This window comes from Theropithecus gelada, chromosome 3 (assembly GCF_003255815.1).
Source record: "Theropithecus gelada isolate Dixy chromosome 3, Tgel_1.0, whole genome shotgun sequence".
NCBI classification, from domain to species: domain Eukaryota; kingdom Metazoa; phylum Chordata; class Mammalia; order Primates; family Cercopithecidae; genus Theropithecus; species Theropithecus gelada.
Genome location: NC_037670.1, coordinates 84,274,772 through 84,290,901, shown reverse-complemented (window position 1 = coordinate 84,290,901; position 16,130 = coordinate 84,274,772). Strand labels below are relative to the sequence as shown.

The following is a 16,130-nucleotide window of genomic DNA, read 5'->3' as shown; positions in this document are numbered from 1 at the left end:
GTGACAAATAGAATGTAAGTGGTACTGGCATTTATAGGAATTGTTCGTTTCTTGTCCATGTTCTTAGCTGGTCAAGCCAAATGGAATTTTGAATAATTCCCCTGAATCCTTTGGAGGCCTTGCTCTGTAGTATTCTTTTTTTATATGAAAAGCTTGCTTGCAGTCTTTGTTCTACCTGGAAACCAGTCCCCTTTGACTAAGAGTACAGGAGAACTCAGGCAATCAGGGACTCAGTGGAAAGTTAAGCATTAGCTTCTGCTATTTAGGGCAATTTTTGATAATAAAATCACCTTGGGTCCCCTAGTTCACTCAGCCAGCAGACTTGATCTCTTGGTGTTAATAATCCTTCTTACTAGCTTAGCCTCAGTAAAGCAAATTGAAATTGTGGCTTGATTGCAGTTGGAACACTTGGGGTAGCTCATGGTTGATTGTGAGTAGGTGTAGAATATAAAATTGGTTACTTTAAATCTAAAATGGTGTATTTTGGAGCTAGTTAAGCATGTGTTGTAAGAGACACCTTTGTCAGAGCATTGTCTAATGGACTCACAGGCACTTGCAAGAGCATCTAGTCCAACAGTTATCTATCTTGGCAATGAATGGATGCCAGCATATGAGTCAAGAGTGTGAGAGGGTGTTCCATCTCCCGACTGACCTGGATCACCCTGGCCAGGATGGTTTTTAAGCATTCCACATCTATTGCTTAAAAACCAGGTTTGCCTTGGTTTGTCCCATTGTAGCACTGCCTTTCAGGACAGATGCAGGGAAATAGTAACATCAGTGTTACTGAGAGACTCCTATTATATATTCACACTCAATAAAAGGCACATTTATTGCAAAGAAGTCTAAAGTTCCATGGAATTCTGTGAGTTGTTATTGATTGTCGCTCTTACAAAGGATTATGTATATTAAAATTCATTTAATGTAAATTATCCTAAATTAGGACTCTATTTAAATTTAGATAGGGACTAAGTTGGAGTATTTTAAAGAAACCATTTGCTGAAATATTTATGAGATAAATGTAACCAATAAAATAATATCAAAAGTACCTAAGAAAAATACCTTTTTAGATAACTCTAACTCTTACTAAAATAGATATACTAATTCCAATATTTTTCTCCATTGATCTGAATGGCCCTCTTGAGGAATTCCATTAGCCCACATTTTTGTTTGGTTGAATCTGAGTCATGCAAATAATAAAAATGCATCGCCTTTAAAGAATATCCTGTAATTACATGGCCGCTAATTCAAAATAACCTTTATTGTAACTAATGAGGCCTTTTACAGTATTACTAGCCACTATCAGTTTCATACCATATGATGTAACATTATTTTCACAGTCCTTTAGTAATACCATAGTTGAGAATATCAGACCAATAGGAAAGAACATTTTGCTTAGGAAGTTAATATTCTTTTCTGGTATATGATGGGGACCCTGCATTTTCATTTCTTTTCTTTTTTAAATTGGTGATTTGTCACTTTGACTTTTTTAACCATTGAGAAAAATAAACAGAAAAACACATAATTCAAATGCAGCTTGGAAAGGGAGTAAGGTAGCAATCTATTATTAAATGTAGAGCAGACTAAATGCTTTTTAAGAGAAGAATCAGATTTCAGAATTTAGCATTTTCCTTGTCATTTAGTTTTATGTTGGAATAATTGCACTTGGTGGGCTGAAGCTGCTGGTGCTAGGCAGACTATGTACCGATAGGAAGCGCTGAGAGTTGCATATGCATTTAGCTGTATGCTTGTCTGCCCAGCTAATAATGTGACTGATCAGGTCATTCCTAATTCATAAGGCCAAGTTTGTAGCACTCTGCTGGATCAATGCACAAGTAGTCTCAGCAGGGCAAGTATCCTGTACCTACCAATTTACAGAGGCAGTGATTCCATGATTTGGAAATTGTGTCATATAATTTGATTGGTAATTGATAATCCTAACAACTTTTGGTTCTTTTGAAATATTTTGGAATCATTCACATCACTCACCAATGGAATGGCATTGCAATCCTACTGACTCTCTCCTATCTTACAGGAACAGTTTTGCAATTAAAACACCTGAGAAAACATCACATAAGATAATGGAAATATTAGACTTCCCATGATCAGTGGGAATTGAGTTTGCCAGTTTTTAATCTTCCTTTTATCCCTTTATTTATTTATTTATTTATTTTTTTTTTTTTTTTTGAGACGGAGTCTCGCTCTGTCGCCCAGGCTGGAGTGCAGTGGCCGGATCTCAGCTCACTGCAAGCTCCACCTCCTGGGTTTACGCCATTCTCCTGCCTCAGCCTCCCGAGTAGCTGGGACTACAGGCGCCCGCCACCTCGCCCAGCTAAGTTTTTGTATTTTTTAGTAGAGACGGGGTTTCACCGTGTCAGCCAGGATGGTCTCGATCTCCTGACCTCGTGATCCGCCCGTCTCGGCCTCCCAAAGTGCTGGGATTACAGGCTTGAGCCACCGTGCCCGGCCCTTTTATCCCTTTATGCTTCTTTGCTGGAGATTTAGAAGTTGAGGGCCATGATTCTTAGAGAGGTAAAGAGAACAGTCATCCTAGCAGCCTCTCTCAGGCTCCTGAACTCCGAGATGAGGTCATGAGATGGTCCATGAAATTGAATTCAAGCTGGCATGTGAGAGCCCAAGCCCCAAGCAAAGTTGAGCGATGTTTTCTGTCTGCTCTTAAAAATATTATTCCCAGATACCAGTATACACCTACACACATGAACAAAGGAGGCTGCGGGAGGATGGCACAGGCATGGGATTGACACAGTCCAGCATCAGCAGTCTTTTCAGCCACGGAGAAATGAAAGCTCTGGGGCCAGGGGAGCCACAGGCAGCAAAGACAACTGCTTCCCTCCCACCCCCAGAGCAGAAGGACCAGAAAAAGGTCCCAGGGCTGTTACCAAATGTGATTTTCTTTGCTGTAGGATATAGTTAGAGAAAAGCAAAGTTGATATCCACATTTGGAATAGATAAGGCACACTGTCCCAAATTTTTATTTCATTTTCTTTATGTGAGTGAGCTATTCTTTCCAGTTACAACAAGAACCAGAAAATGGGGCTTAACTTTTGTTTTAACATTTATAAGAATTAATACAACGTCTCTTGTTATCTTTGATCTCACATGGTACCAGTTCCAAGTAAGCCAGAAAATGTGCAGATGTTAAAAAAAGGGGGCAGCTAAATCTATCAACACACGAATGCCTTGTCAAATAACCATTTCTGCTGAAATTAGAACTGAAGATGGTGGGCAATATCCATGGCCAAAAATTAAAATTCTTGCAAATCACACCTTCTTTAGAGCCAAGAGCAGTCACCAGTCGGCTCCAGCACCAGTGATTTCTAGATCCTAAATAATAATGGCGGATACTCTGTTGGTGGATGCTCATTGAGTAGGGATAGGAGGCCCTTGGGGGGTTTACAGGAATTGGTTTCAATAAGAACTCAAAGCCAAGACGATTTTTTCAGGCCTTCCACCTTCCACTCACTGTTCTTTAGTGCTTCAACTACAGTGAGGACCATCTGAATGAGAGAAGGGAATAACCCCAATCTCAAACCAAACTAAAAACAAGTAACTTTTGAGTTTGAGAATTGAAAGTTTTTTTGTGTGTGTTATTGCTTTTGTAAATTTGAAGTGGTACTGCATAAACACCTGTGTGTTACCCTCTCCAGAGAGTCTGCAAATAGCACACCAGGTTCCCAGGAGACCCAAGCACCAGGGCAAATGCGAGAAGGAACTCTTACCCACTTCTCTCACTGTCTCACATATCCTTGGGGATTTCTTTGACAAGAAAGGTTGGCACCAAAAGGAGTTTTAAAAAACCTCCTTTGCAACATTTGTCATATTTTGGTGTTTGGTTCCCTTGCTGAGTTGGTTTGCTGAAAGAAAGGAGTGCCTTTGCATGGAATCACTGCCTCTGTAAATTGGTAGGTATGGGATACTTGCCTTGCTGAGACTACTTGTGGATCGATCCAGCAGAGTGCTACAAACGTGGCCTTATGAATTAGGAATTACCCCATCAGTCACATTATCAGGCCTGGGGCAGGTCTCATTTTCTTCATATGTAAAAGAGGAAAAATAATTTTTACATAATATGGTTGGTGTAAACACTAATTAGATGCTGTGTGCAAAGCACTTAGCATCATGCCTAGCATGATGTAAGCACCCAATAAATGGAAGAATATGTGCTCATGCACGTGTGCACACACACACGCAGACACATGCACACATGCACACACACATGTGCACACACATGCAAACACACACACCCTTTTATTTTCACTCTCAGACCTTGTCTATACACCTTCTATTCAGAAAACTTCTTTATCTGTATAGCCAGCCCTTGCCTCTGACCTATTAGTATCAAACTTCCAGCTGTTACTTTTGTTCCCATTTCACTATCCTTTAAATAGTCACATATTTCTTTGGCCTATGAACAGTGACTTTTAAAGCTAACCCATTATGATGGTGATTTTAGGATTTATAGGATCATATAACTTTAGAAATTTTTTTGAAAGATGAGGAATATGAAGTCCAGAGAATATAGGTAAATTCCCCCATATTACAGTATTCTCAAATCTAGATTTCTGGGTTGTCAAAATTGTCTTCTGCATACACAACAGAGCCCTTTGGATCAGGGAGGGCAAAGCACATTTAGATAAAGAAGGGATTGTGTCTGAAGGTAAGAGAGGACTTAGTAGTGATAAGATGGTTGCAAATTGTGTGACCTTGTACAAGGAAGCTTGTTTCTTCATTTATAAAATAGTATCAACACTTGCTACCTCATAGAATCATGCAAGATCTAGATTCTAGACAATGTGGGTGAAAATGTTTGTAAATTGCAAAATCCTGCATAAAAAGTTTTTCTTCTATAAATACACAATAGTTGTATGTATATATTAGGGACCTAGGTGTATATTTGTGCATCTTAATAAATAAATTAGTTGCTAATAAAACAATTTTCATCGAAACCTACTCTTTCACACATCCCTTATCTGTAATGCCGAATTTATGAACAGCTGTGGTATGCTCTCTGTGAAATGCAAGGAGCTCAGTATCTTGGAGATCAGGTCAATAATGGGAAAAAATGCAGATGGAGATTTTGCTGCATGGAATCCAAGTAAGCCATTTGGGTGCTGAAAGGTCCTTGCCCATAGGGAATCAAGAGACATTGCCTCTAAAGGGTTGATTCGATGGGGGATATTACACCATTTTCTCCTTCACGGGTATTAAGATATTCTTTGAATCAGACATTTACTGATTTACTGGGCTTAACTATTCTCTGTATGATTTAGAAAAGTAAATATAATTCTAGTTTCTTATAATATAGGAATTTATAAAGAGAATGCAGGAATGGCAAATTTGTTTCAACTTGAGGGCACCTCTTCAGTTGACTGGTTAATGGCTTAGAGAACTATGCAGAGATTTTGAGAGTGTTAGATCAAGCTGGGAAAATGCCATAATCAATCTAGTAGAGTCTACTACGGGCTTAGGTGGGAATAATACATGTACACAGTGCAAATAGGATTGAGGCCTTGATTATAATCCTGGTGTCTCCACCATCTACCTGGGAGACCTTGAGTAAGACCGTTAATTACTCTGGGCCTCTGTTTTTCTGATTGGTAAAAATTTAGCATGGCTAGGCTTTCTTCCATGGTCCTTTTCTGGTTCTAATATCTCCTGTTTCTGAGAAAAGACAATTTACACAATTTTATTTGTCTCAACTCAAGTACATCTTCACCAAGGAAGATGATTGTGCTCAATGATGAAGAAAGCGCAATTCTACTCTACTTACCTTCTATTTAATAGAATCTTGTGAGATCTAGATTCTCAAGAATTGTATGAAAATATTTTATTAACTGCAAATGCTGCATATATATTAAGCTACAAATAATGGCTTCAGATTCTTCAGTTTTATAAGTAGAAAGCTCTGTAGAGTCAAAAATGTGAAAGAAATTCTTTTCCTTTTAAAGAGCATTTAAAGAACTCTTTAATTTTTTTTGGCTATAGCAAAGGAAAATAAAATTAATAATGACATTTTTAAAGGATGAAAGCTGAATGTGTTTGACTTGGAACCTTTTATCATCCCTCTATGATTTTCAGGAAGAGAGATAGAATTGTTAAGTTTGCTTTCTCCATTAAGAAAAAGGAATTAACATGCTTGTTTGTTTCTTTTTGTTTACTCTAAGAATTTGCAAAATCCTTTTTCTTTCCAGCCCCCTGAAGTCAGGCTTACCATTGGGTCAGATTTTTTTTGGCCTTATTTTAGCAAAAATCATTTTCTTTTTCAAGTTTAAAATAAATAAAGAAAGAGGGTCATTCCACATGTTTCATTGTGTATTCAAATGGTACAGACTTCAGGCAAGCGGAGAGTGAGATCTCCTGAAGCTGTCTGGAGGGAGTTCGGCAAGCCCTCGCAGACTGCAGCCCTCTGTCTACTGTATTCCTGCTTCGGAATTTACGGTGCTACTTTCTTGCATATCGTCATGTTACTTAAAGGGTCAAGAGACTGTGGATGGCTAGTGGACATTTTAATTAAGGCAAGGGGAGGGGATTAGTGAATCTAGCTCATGCTTGCTACTGGCTTTTGAGAAAAAAGACCCATTTATTAGCTTTCTGACTTTGTTTTCAGATCAAACTCCAACCCCAACGAGATTCCTGAAGAACTGCGAAGAGGTGGGCCTCTTCAGCGAGCTTGACTGCTCCTTGGAGCATGAGTTCAGGAAGGCCCAGGAGGAGGAGAGCAGCAAGCGGGTAGGTTTGCCTGGATGGACGCCTTGAGAGGTGTCCTGCTAGAAACTTCCACGAGGAAACTAGGTGTCTCTGCACTGCAGATTGTGTTGATGTGGCCTTGAAGTATTTTAGCCATTTGTGAGTATTTGTCTAACATTTTTTAAAAAATGATTATTCCTTGATTATGGCAGAATTCAAAGCTAGATAAATCATGTGAAAAATAGGTATCTGAAATACGAAATTCTAGCAGAAAAAAAAATTCAGAATCTTGAACCAAAGTCAAACTTATAGATTTTTTCTTTTCCCCACCAGTTGTTTTACTTTGCTAAGTATTTAATAGCAAACCTTAAGTGAGCGGTGAGTGCAGAAGAATAGAGTCAATGGGTGAGAGAACAGGCGAATAATCTTCATGGTAGAAGAGAGGATTTCATCAGACTTTGGCCCATGTTGTAACTGTCTGTTTTCTATAATCTTTCCAGTCATTCTGCACCAAATTCATAATTATTTCCTGGTCATATTACCTTGTCCTAGTATTGAACATCTGTTGTTGCTGAAACAAATAGGTTAAGTACAACTGTGAATCATTTGTTCTTAAAAATGTAGGAAAATCACTTTATGAAACCCTTCAGAATATATTCGGTTTTTATGGGAATGTGCTGAAATTTAAAATCACTTTACAAGATTCATGAAAGGAGATGGTGGTCACAAGTCAATGTGATGAGGATGCTTTTTGGTATTTTGTTCATTGTTATCATACAGCATTATTCAATGCCCACATTGTATTAAGAAACAAATTAGATACAGTCTGTGAACAGAAATTCAGAATGTGAAAGGTGATTGAAAGGAAAGACCAGTTAGGTAGTAATGAATTCTGAAGTCCAGCTGTTCCATCCGGAAAAGAAATTTTAAAAGGTTCTGATATTTCTCTAAGTGTTTCAAAATCCTTTTAGTCCTTGTCTATGTGAAATTATAATAATCCCCCCTCCACCAGATTTTTCCTGTCACATTCTCATGTCATAATAGTCAAGGGCTTGTATTTAGCCTGTACAGCTTCAGGAAAAACCATGAGAGTAGGTTATGCTTACAAGAGGGGTATAAAATCTCAGTCAACTTGTTTTATTTATTTATAATTCATTTGTCATGTATGCTTGACTGTCTCCTCCACTCCCCTCTCAAAGGATACGAAGTGCCTTTTTTCTTTTTCAAACAAGCACTTATACAGCAACTATTATTTGCCAGTCAAATAATAAAGTTCTGAGCACTTTAAAAAATTAATAAAAATAAAAGACATGCATTCTATATTTTGTTGCAATAGAAATATACATATATATTTTATATATATATATATATTTTAAACCATGAAAATAGCATGCAAGAGAGGAAGAAATTCTCATCATCTAGTCAACTTCCTTTGGTTGAGTAACAAATTTAGTTTTTCTGATAGACATGTATGTAGAAGACTGAGGAATTAAGTTCATTCATTCCTCTAGATAGTCAAAGCTGGCTTCTTAAACTGAACTATAAGAAAGATGTGTATTTTGTCCATACTGTCTTCATTTCTGATAGAATGGTTTTACCTCAAGTGTGTGCCCTTGATTTTACTAAAGGCATTTTTCCTAGAACAGTTTCATGAAGCCCATTGTCGGGGTGTGGTTTTAGATAGTCTCCATTGCATTATTCATGATTTCTTATATGAAGCCCTGTATGAGGAAATTCTTGCAGATCTGAATTCCAGGAAATGGTTTGCTTCCCCTGAGGAACTGAAATATTTTTCTCCTCATGGACATGAGAATCGTGTAACTGGTTCTGTTTCTCTTTTCGCTTTGACTGCTAGGTTAACACAAAGCCAAGTTTACTGCTAAACTTTGAGAAATTTTTCAAACATTGTGATGAGCATATTTTACTTCCTCCCTAGACCAGACTTTCAGTTCTAGTTTATATTTTCTCTGGTTCTGATTTTTAATTTAAAAAACATTGTCATGCTGTACATGTTTTATGAGTTGCTTTAAATTTCTTGTGGGTTGAAAAAGAGTATAGATAATTAAATTTTAAAAATTAAAATAATTAAGCAACCAAAGTAAGAAAAGGAACTAATGCAGCTGTAGAAACATGTTATTTTCTGTCTTTTAAGTGTTGCTCATAGCTGTGTGATGCTTTCATGATAGGTGTGTGGGTGGGGAACAGCCAGCCTCCCCATGGTCTGGGGCCAGCATCTCAGGACACCACCATCTCATGCCCCAGCCTCACTTGCACGCATGGGAGGCTGGACAATGTTCAGGCTGTTGAAGCTTCTTCTTCCTTTGCCCCATTCAAACCAAGCCAAATATAGCCTCAGGTGGCCATGGTTACACGAGAGGGCATTCTCTTGAGGTCTAAACCACAATGACTCCTCTGGCAGCAAAGAGGGCTGCGTTGGTGGCTTTGGCTCTGGCATTTCTTTGGAAGTCACTGGTCAGGGAAATGAGGAGTAGGAGTAATGCTCCCCTACCTGACAACATTCTTTTGACCAGGTTTTTCCAGCTGTCAACATCCTTGGCATCCTGCCACCCCAGCTCTTCTTTCCCTGCTTAAAAAGAAGAAACACAGGTTCTTATTCAGTGCCTATCTTATCAATTTTTAGTATTCTCTTCTTTTTCCTTTTGGTCTACATTCAGACAATTATTATTATTTTTTAATTCTACATCTCTAGCTCTCTTCCGATTTCTTTTCCTTTGAGTCTCTAGACTTGCATTGGTTCCCTCATTAGGTTTTAGTAAAGTGGAAGATGGATTAATTTATCTGGAGAATTTGGCTAAAGAAGGTTCTTGCTAGAACTTTCTATGTGTCTTATACAGAAATATTGGAAAGATTGGGCTGGTTCTGCACACCACCTTTAAAACTTCTAGCTACAGTTGGTCTAGAAAATTCTGTTAAAGAGCAAATAGAGAATTGATCCTTACTTGGCCCATGTGGCTGTCCACTGGGGAAAAGTCTGTTTCACAGACTCTGTCTCTAATCCCAGCATCCTTTTCCAGAAGCGTCCCAATGTGTATATAGAATCAATGCAGGCTGTAAGCAGGTTATGTCCACTGGAGAAAGGCCTTATTATCTGTATTAATACTATATGTAGTAGACAATACGTTCCATAATAGCCTCAATTTCCATATTAATAGAAGCTTATAACCTCATAAATCTTTAGTAAGAGGATTGTTTCCCCTTAGAAAGGCATGTTGTAATTCACTATCAGGTATCATAAATCTCAACTTGCCAGTGGCTTAGAACTCAGACTAGCTCATATCCTGAAACATGTAAGAAACTTTTGTTTATCATTTTTCATTCAAGAAATATTTTCAAGTGCCCACCACATGGCAGGCACTGTCCAAGGCATTGTTGAATATACCACTGAATAAAGATGATAAAAAACAAACAAAAATACCTGCCTTCATGTAGCTTACCTCTAGGGGGCAAGAGAAACAATAAATATGTGAAAAAAAAATGTATAACATGTCAGATGGTGATAAGTGTGATGCAGAAACATGTAGCAGGGAAGGGGCACAGGGCTTGCTGGGGGTGGTCAGGCAGGCATCACTGGTTAGTAGATGTGTAAGCAGAGACCCAAAGTGGGAGGAGGCCTGAACCAGGTACGTACTGGGGAGAATGTTCCAAGCTGAAAGCACGTAAGTGCAAAAGCCTGGGGCTGGAGGATGCTCTGCATGTTGGAGGAATTACAAAGAGACCCAAAGAGGGTGTAATAAGGCTAGAAAGCTGGGTCTGGGAGGGCAGATCCTGGGGGGCCTTGTATACCATTTAAGGGGCTTTGGCTTTAACTGAGTGAAACTATAGGACCATTTTTTGTTTTTTTGAGACAGGTTCTCACTCTGTTGCCCAGGCTGGAGTGTGGTGGTGCAATCTTGGCTCACTGCAGCCTCGACCTTTTGGGCTCAGGTGATCCTCCCACCTCAGCCTCCCAAGTAGCTGGGACGACAGGTACCCACCACCATGCCTGGCTCATTTTTTTGTAATGATGGGGTTTCACCATGTTGCCCAGGCCAGTCTCAAACTCCTGGAGTCAAGTGATCTGCCCGCCTCAGCCTCCCAAAATGCTGGGATTACCGGCATGAGCCACCATGCCCAGCCAGGACAGTTTTGAGCAGAAGAGTGACAGGATTTGACTTACGTCTTAGAAAGATCACTTTGGCCACTGAGTTGAAAGCAAACTATCAAAAGGCAGTGGCTGAGAGAGACCAGTTGAGAGGGTATTGAAAGAATTTAGATTAGAGATGATAGCAGGTTGACTCAAGGTGGAGATGGAGGCAGTGGGAAAATTCTGGATACAATTTGAAGAGAGAGCCAACAGGATTTGCTGACGGGTTAGACTGGGAAGTAATAGAAGCAGCAAGACTAAGGATGAACCCAGGTGTTTGGCCTGAGCAACTGGAAGGATGGGATTTCCTATGAGAGGAGCGGGTTTAAGGGGAACATTGGGGGTTTCTTTTTAGATTTGCTAAGTGGAGATGCTGGATCAGCAGATGGATATATAGGTCTGGAATTCAAGGGGGAAGACCAGCCTGGAGATGCAGATTTGGGAGTCACTAATGTAGAAACAGTGTTTATATATTTGAGATTGGGTAGAGTCACCTGAGCCAGAAGTGAATAGAGATGAAGTAGAGAAGTCTGAGCATGAGCTGGGCATAGTCTTCCAGAATTCTCTGATACAGAGGATTGCACTCCCCTCAGTGGCCAGAGATGACGCAGGAGACCATGAGGTATGAAGAATGAAGTCAAGTAACAGAAAAAGAAAAAAAGATGTAGGTGAATTTTCCTTTTATGTTTAATGACTAAAAAAAAAAAAAAAAAAGAAAAGAAATTGCATAATGCACATCTAGGAGGTGGGAAATAGCTTCATCATATAATAATAGTGGGGGTGTGTGTGTCTTTGTGTGTGTGTAAGGAAGGAAGGGTAATTGAAGGGACTAGAAATGAACTCCTTTGTCTTGCTAAGAGAAATATAACATTACAGCCTAACGTGGTTAGAGACCCTGAAGATGAAAAGTGTGGTGTATAAGTGCTAAGTGTTGTTATTCTCCCATAGGACCTAAATCGGACTCATTATGCTGATGCAGCAATAGGAAATTAGGACATTTCCATGCTCTAGAATTCCTATGAAAATGATTAAAAGTGAAGTCCATCCCCAGAGAGTATTGACTGTTTAATACATGGAACAAGGGACAAGCTACAATCTTAAGATCTTGGATCCCAGCTCAACAGGAGTCACAGAACAGGGCATGGTGGGGTCAGCTTTAGCTCCGCAAAGCGGGCTGTTTAATCTGATTAAATTCTGTATCTGGAAATCATGTTACCCGATGCCACCCATCACTTGGGCAAGAAGGTGCGGAGAGAGAGGCACTTTGCCTTCTTACACTGTCTTGTGCCTATCAGCCGCTAGCCAGCATCGCTGCTCCGTGGGGAAGGTATGAGTGGTGCTGGATGGAAAATAAAAGATGCCAAGTTGAACAAACATGCAACAGCTGCACATTCACATTTCCGGTTATGCTAACATGTTGCTTCTCTGATATTCGTGTAAAACAATCCTTCCCTCCCCCGCGAAGTGTGGAGAAAAAGAATATTCTGAAACCTAAACTTGGTTTTATCCAGGTTTTGAAAATGTCCCCATGTTTGCTTAATCCTAGCAGATGAGGCTGCTTTTGATCTTTTCTTTTCTTTTTTTTTTTTATCAGCATGACTGAAAGGAAACACCCATTGACAATGATATTGGAGATGACAGCCTCTTTCTTCCACCACCGCAATGACTGAAAACCCTAAGGCTTATGTTAGAAGGATTCTTTTTGTCCTCCCATTTCGGTGCACTACAAATGTAAATCACGTTCAACTTTCTCCTTGTAGGTTAAAATTATGCCCTCATCTTAGGCAGAATTTGACGCTGGAAGGGAATTTGGCTTGATCTTTGCATCCCACTCAGGGGAATGACTAAACCAGTGGATAAACTGGAAGCTATTTCATGTGTTTTAGGTCACTAGGATTTAGGAATAATGAGTACAATCTTAGCAGAGATTATTAAGAGTTGGTATTTACTTCCACATATGTGAATGAATGTGATCTTGGGTTCTGCTTCAACTTTAAAATGGAGTGGGGTTCTTTTCAACTCATAGGAGTTCATTTTTGGTTTGTTTGGGGGTTTTTTGGTGAAAAGACAGGGTATCCTGAAAGCTGCAATATACATAGTCTATTGTCTTGCAAAGAGTGAACACTTAATATTAAGTGTTTGATGTGGATGATAAGAGAAGCTCAGGAAGCTGGCAGCTTCTTAGAGGAATACTGACTGAGATGGTGACAGATATTTGTTCATCATCTCCCTTGGTGAGTTTGCATATTCGGGTTATTTGGATCTTAATTGATGAATCCTTACAAGCTAATTTTCACAGTTAAAAAAAAAGTATTTTATCTCTTGCAACTGGGGATTCAATTTTGAGTGCTTGATTATTTGGCAGCTGGTGGCTCTGTCTTCAACCAGTGTTATCAGGCAAAGTGAAGGGGGGAGGTGGTTGTGACAGTAATTTCAGATGAATGTCTCCTAGCCTGTGGCAGATTTCATTGTTCTCTGAGTTCAGTATTAATTATTTAAATTATTTATCACAGGTTTTATTTATATTTGCTATGACAGGACATTTGTTCTGGCAAGATAGAAGTCTCTGTCTGATGTCTTCTTGAGAACTGGCCCAAGGTTTTCAGAGGCTGGAGTCTGAATTAGAAAGGTTGCTCATTCATGTCATGCCTGTGGTGTTATCATCAGAGGTACTAATGTCTCCCTTCATGCTACAGAGTGGGAGGAGTAGGAGGGACTGGAGAATGCTTGGACCCCATTTTATTTCTATCATGATAATTGCTAGAGGAAGCTGGACATTAATTTTGGGAAAGACTATTTGTGTTGGAAATATTGCAGAGTAAAATCGTGTTTTCTTGCACCAGTATTTCCTGTTCAGTTGTGACTGGGGATGGTAATAATCAAAGGACTTACATATTCATAAAGCATATTCATGTCCACATATGGACATGAATTAATGTCCATTAAACATGCTATTAATGATAATTTTATTTGGGCCTCTTCAGTTAACAGGGAATAATTGAAAGTGGTTATACTAGTAATATTTTTCTCCATTGGAAATGCAGTGAAATAAACTGTTGAGAGACAAAAAGGGAGACAGTGGTTTACATGGAACGTCCAGGCCTTTCTCTGACCTCTCTGGGTGTCCAACTCTGCCTCCCTGTCTTTTGGATGTATCCACTCTCAGTTGGTTTTTGTTTATACCTTCTCTTCAGAAAACCCATACATTCTCATAGCTTAAGAGTGAAGCCCACCCAGACAATTCCTTTATTTGTACATCTAGTCCTTGCACGGCCATAAATATTGGCCTCTAGCCTCTAGCTGTTACTGATGTTCCCACTGAACGTACCACTGCTATTCCTCACTCAACATGTTGGAAACCATACCCAGGGCTTTCCCATACAAACTCACCACCATGCCCTACTCCCCTGGTTCTGTTAGAGGCATGTTTCACCCTCCCTCAGCTGCTTCCCTACCCTCTTTTGTTCCACTCCCAATCAACTTTCTTAAGACAAGGTCCTCAGATCTTCCCTTTATTTTCCATTTCTATTACCTCAAGCCTAGACCATTCTTACTTCCTACTGGGTTATTGCTGCAAATTCCAAGAAGTTTTTGACCTTTAACATAACTTTAAAGAGATACCTAACAATAAGTATTATTGTAAAATTGAATATATATATATTTTTAAATGAAAACTAACGGAAATGTTTAAAGTAAAAAAAAAAAAAAGTGTGACCAGGTATGATGGCTTACACCTGAAATCCGAGCTCTTTGGGAGGCCAAGGGGCGAGAGGATCACTTGAGCTCAGGAGTTTAAGACCAGCCTTGGCAACATAGTGAGACCTGGCCTGTATTAAAAATGAAAATTAAAAAATTATCCAGGGTTGGTGGCCCACACATGTAGTCCCAGCTGCTTGGGAGGCTGAGGCAGGAGGATTGCTTGAGCCCAGGTGTTCAAGGCTGCAGCGAACTATGATCGCACCACTGTACTCGACTGACAGAGCGAGACCTTGATTTTTGGTGTTGTTTTTTTTTAAAGTAAAGAAAACAATTGTTCTTGAAGTTGTCTGCCTTTTGTTTGTGGCTAAAGGAAAAGTTCCTCCAAATATCATCATTGTTCAAAGTTAGAGAGGTTGGTGTGGGACATGGTGGGCATGAAAAGGGGATATGTTGGAAATTTTATAAACACAGCCTCATGCCGTATTTTACTACAGCAGCTTGTGGTCAGCTGATCCTGGTGCTACAACATTGGGACTGAAGTAGGAGCAATAAAAAAAAAAAAAAAAAGACAGAAAAAACAAACCCCAAAACAGCCAAAACCACAGTGCAGCCCTGAAGCTCTGCAGGCACCGCCCTCAGCTCAGCTGCAGCCTGTAAGGGCCACTTGTTGGGCCCACCCTGCCCTCCCATCAGGCAGCCTTACTGTAGCTGAAAATCACTCCAAGTGGATTCTGGTGGTTGGGATGAGCCTCACTAAAACAATTAGGAAGCTCCGCCTTCTCTCCCAGCAGAGAACTTTCTCATCAGGGTGATTGTTTTAAATTCCAGGTTGGGTCGTGTTCTCAGCTTGTTTAAATCACTTCTTACCTGTCCCAAGGCAGGCAAGCCAGCCTGCAATTTCAAGGTGTTAACCCAAATGGAATCATAACATCGAATGGACACTCTTCCCCGAATGAATCCGTTTCCAGCTGTGAGTAATTCAGGATTTCTAATGTGCCAGACAGGCACACAGAGTGGGGTGTGTACCTGGGCTCAGGAGGCCCTTGCATCTGCAGAGGAAGCTCACACTGTCCTCCGCGAGGCCCTGCATTAATACTCCCAAAGGCATGTGGGAAAACAGATCTGTTTTCTGGGCCAGATTAAAACTAAATGACTAAAAGATGAAGCTTCCGTTCTAGGCAGAAAACAGCACTCACATTTGGAAAATTGGACCAAATGACAGACTCAGTGAGCATCTGTAGCTAAGTCACTTACCTGGGCCCCTCACAGAGACGTGAAAAAAAATTGGCATTGTAAAAAGAGGAAGGGAAAATAATATAATAGTTGCAAGAAACCGTCTCTGCCTCCATCATCTCATAAATCCAGGTGAACATTAAGTACGGCTAGGAGCAGGTATGGGAGTGATTTACTCTGAGAACTCTGCTCCAGCATTTGTGTGTTGTTAAGTTATTTCCATACTGAAAAGTCTGAGGCCAGGAACTGGGATTCCGAGCATTCCTCCCATCCGCATTTCCAGCACGTTGGCTGTCAGCTCAAACCTGTGGTGCAATGACTGATTTTAGCTTCAGAACCATGCAGGGCC

General features: G+C 39.9%; 1 protein-coding gene across 4 annotated transcripts in view; it reads left to right on the top strand.

Moving 5' to 3' along the window:
* CREB5 (cAMP responsive element binding protein 5) overlaps positions 1-16,130 on the top strand; it is a 418,280-nt gene that overhangs the window by 91,312 nt on the left and 310,838 nt on the right. For all 4 annotated transcript variants that reach the window (XM_025380685.1, XM_025380688.1, XM_025380689.1 and 1 more), the window contains one exon: positions 6,626-6,747. In XM_025380685.1, the coding sequence (XP_025236470.1) occupies positions 6,626-6,747 (122 nt within the window). The remainder of the gene's footprint in view (positions 1-6,625; positions 6,748-16,130) is intronic.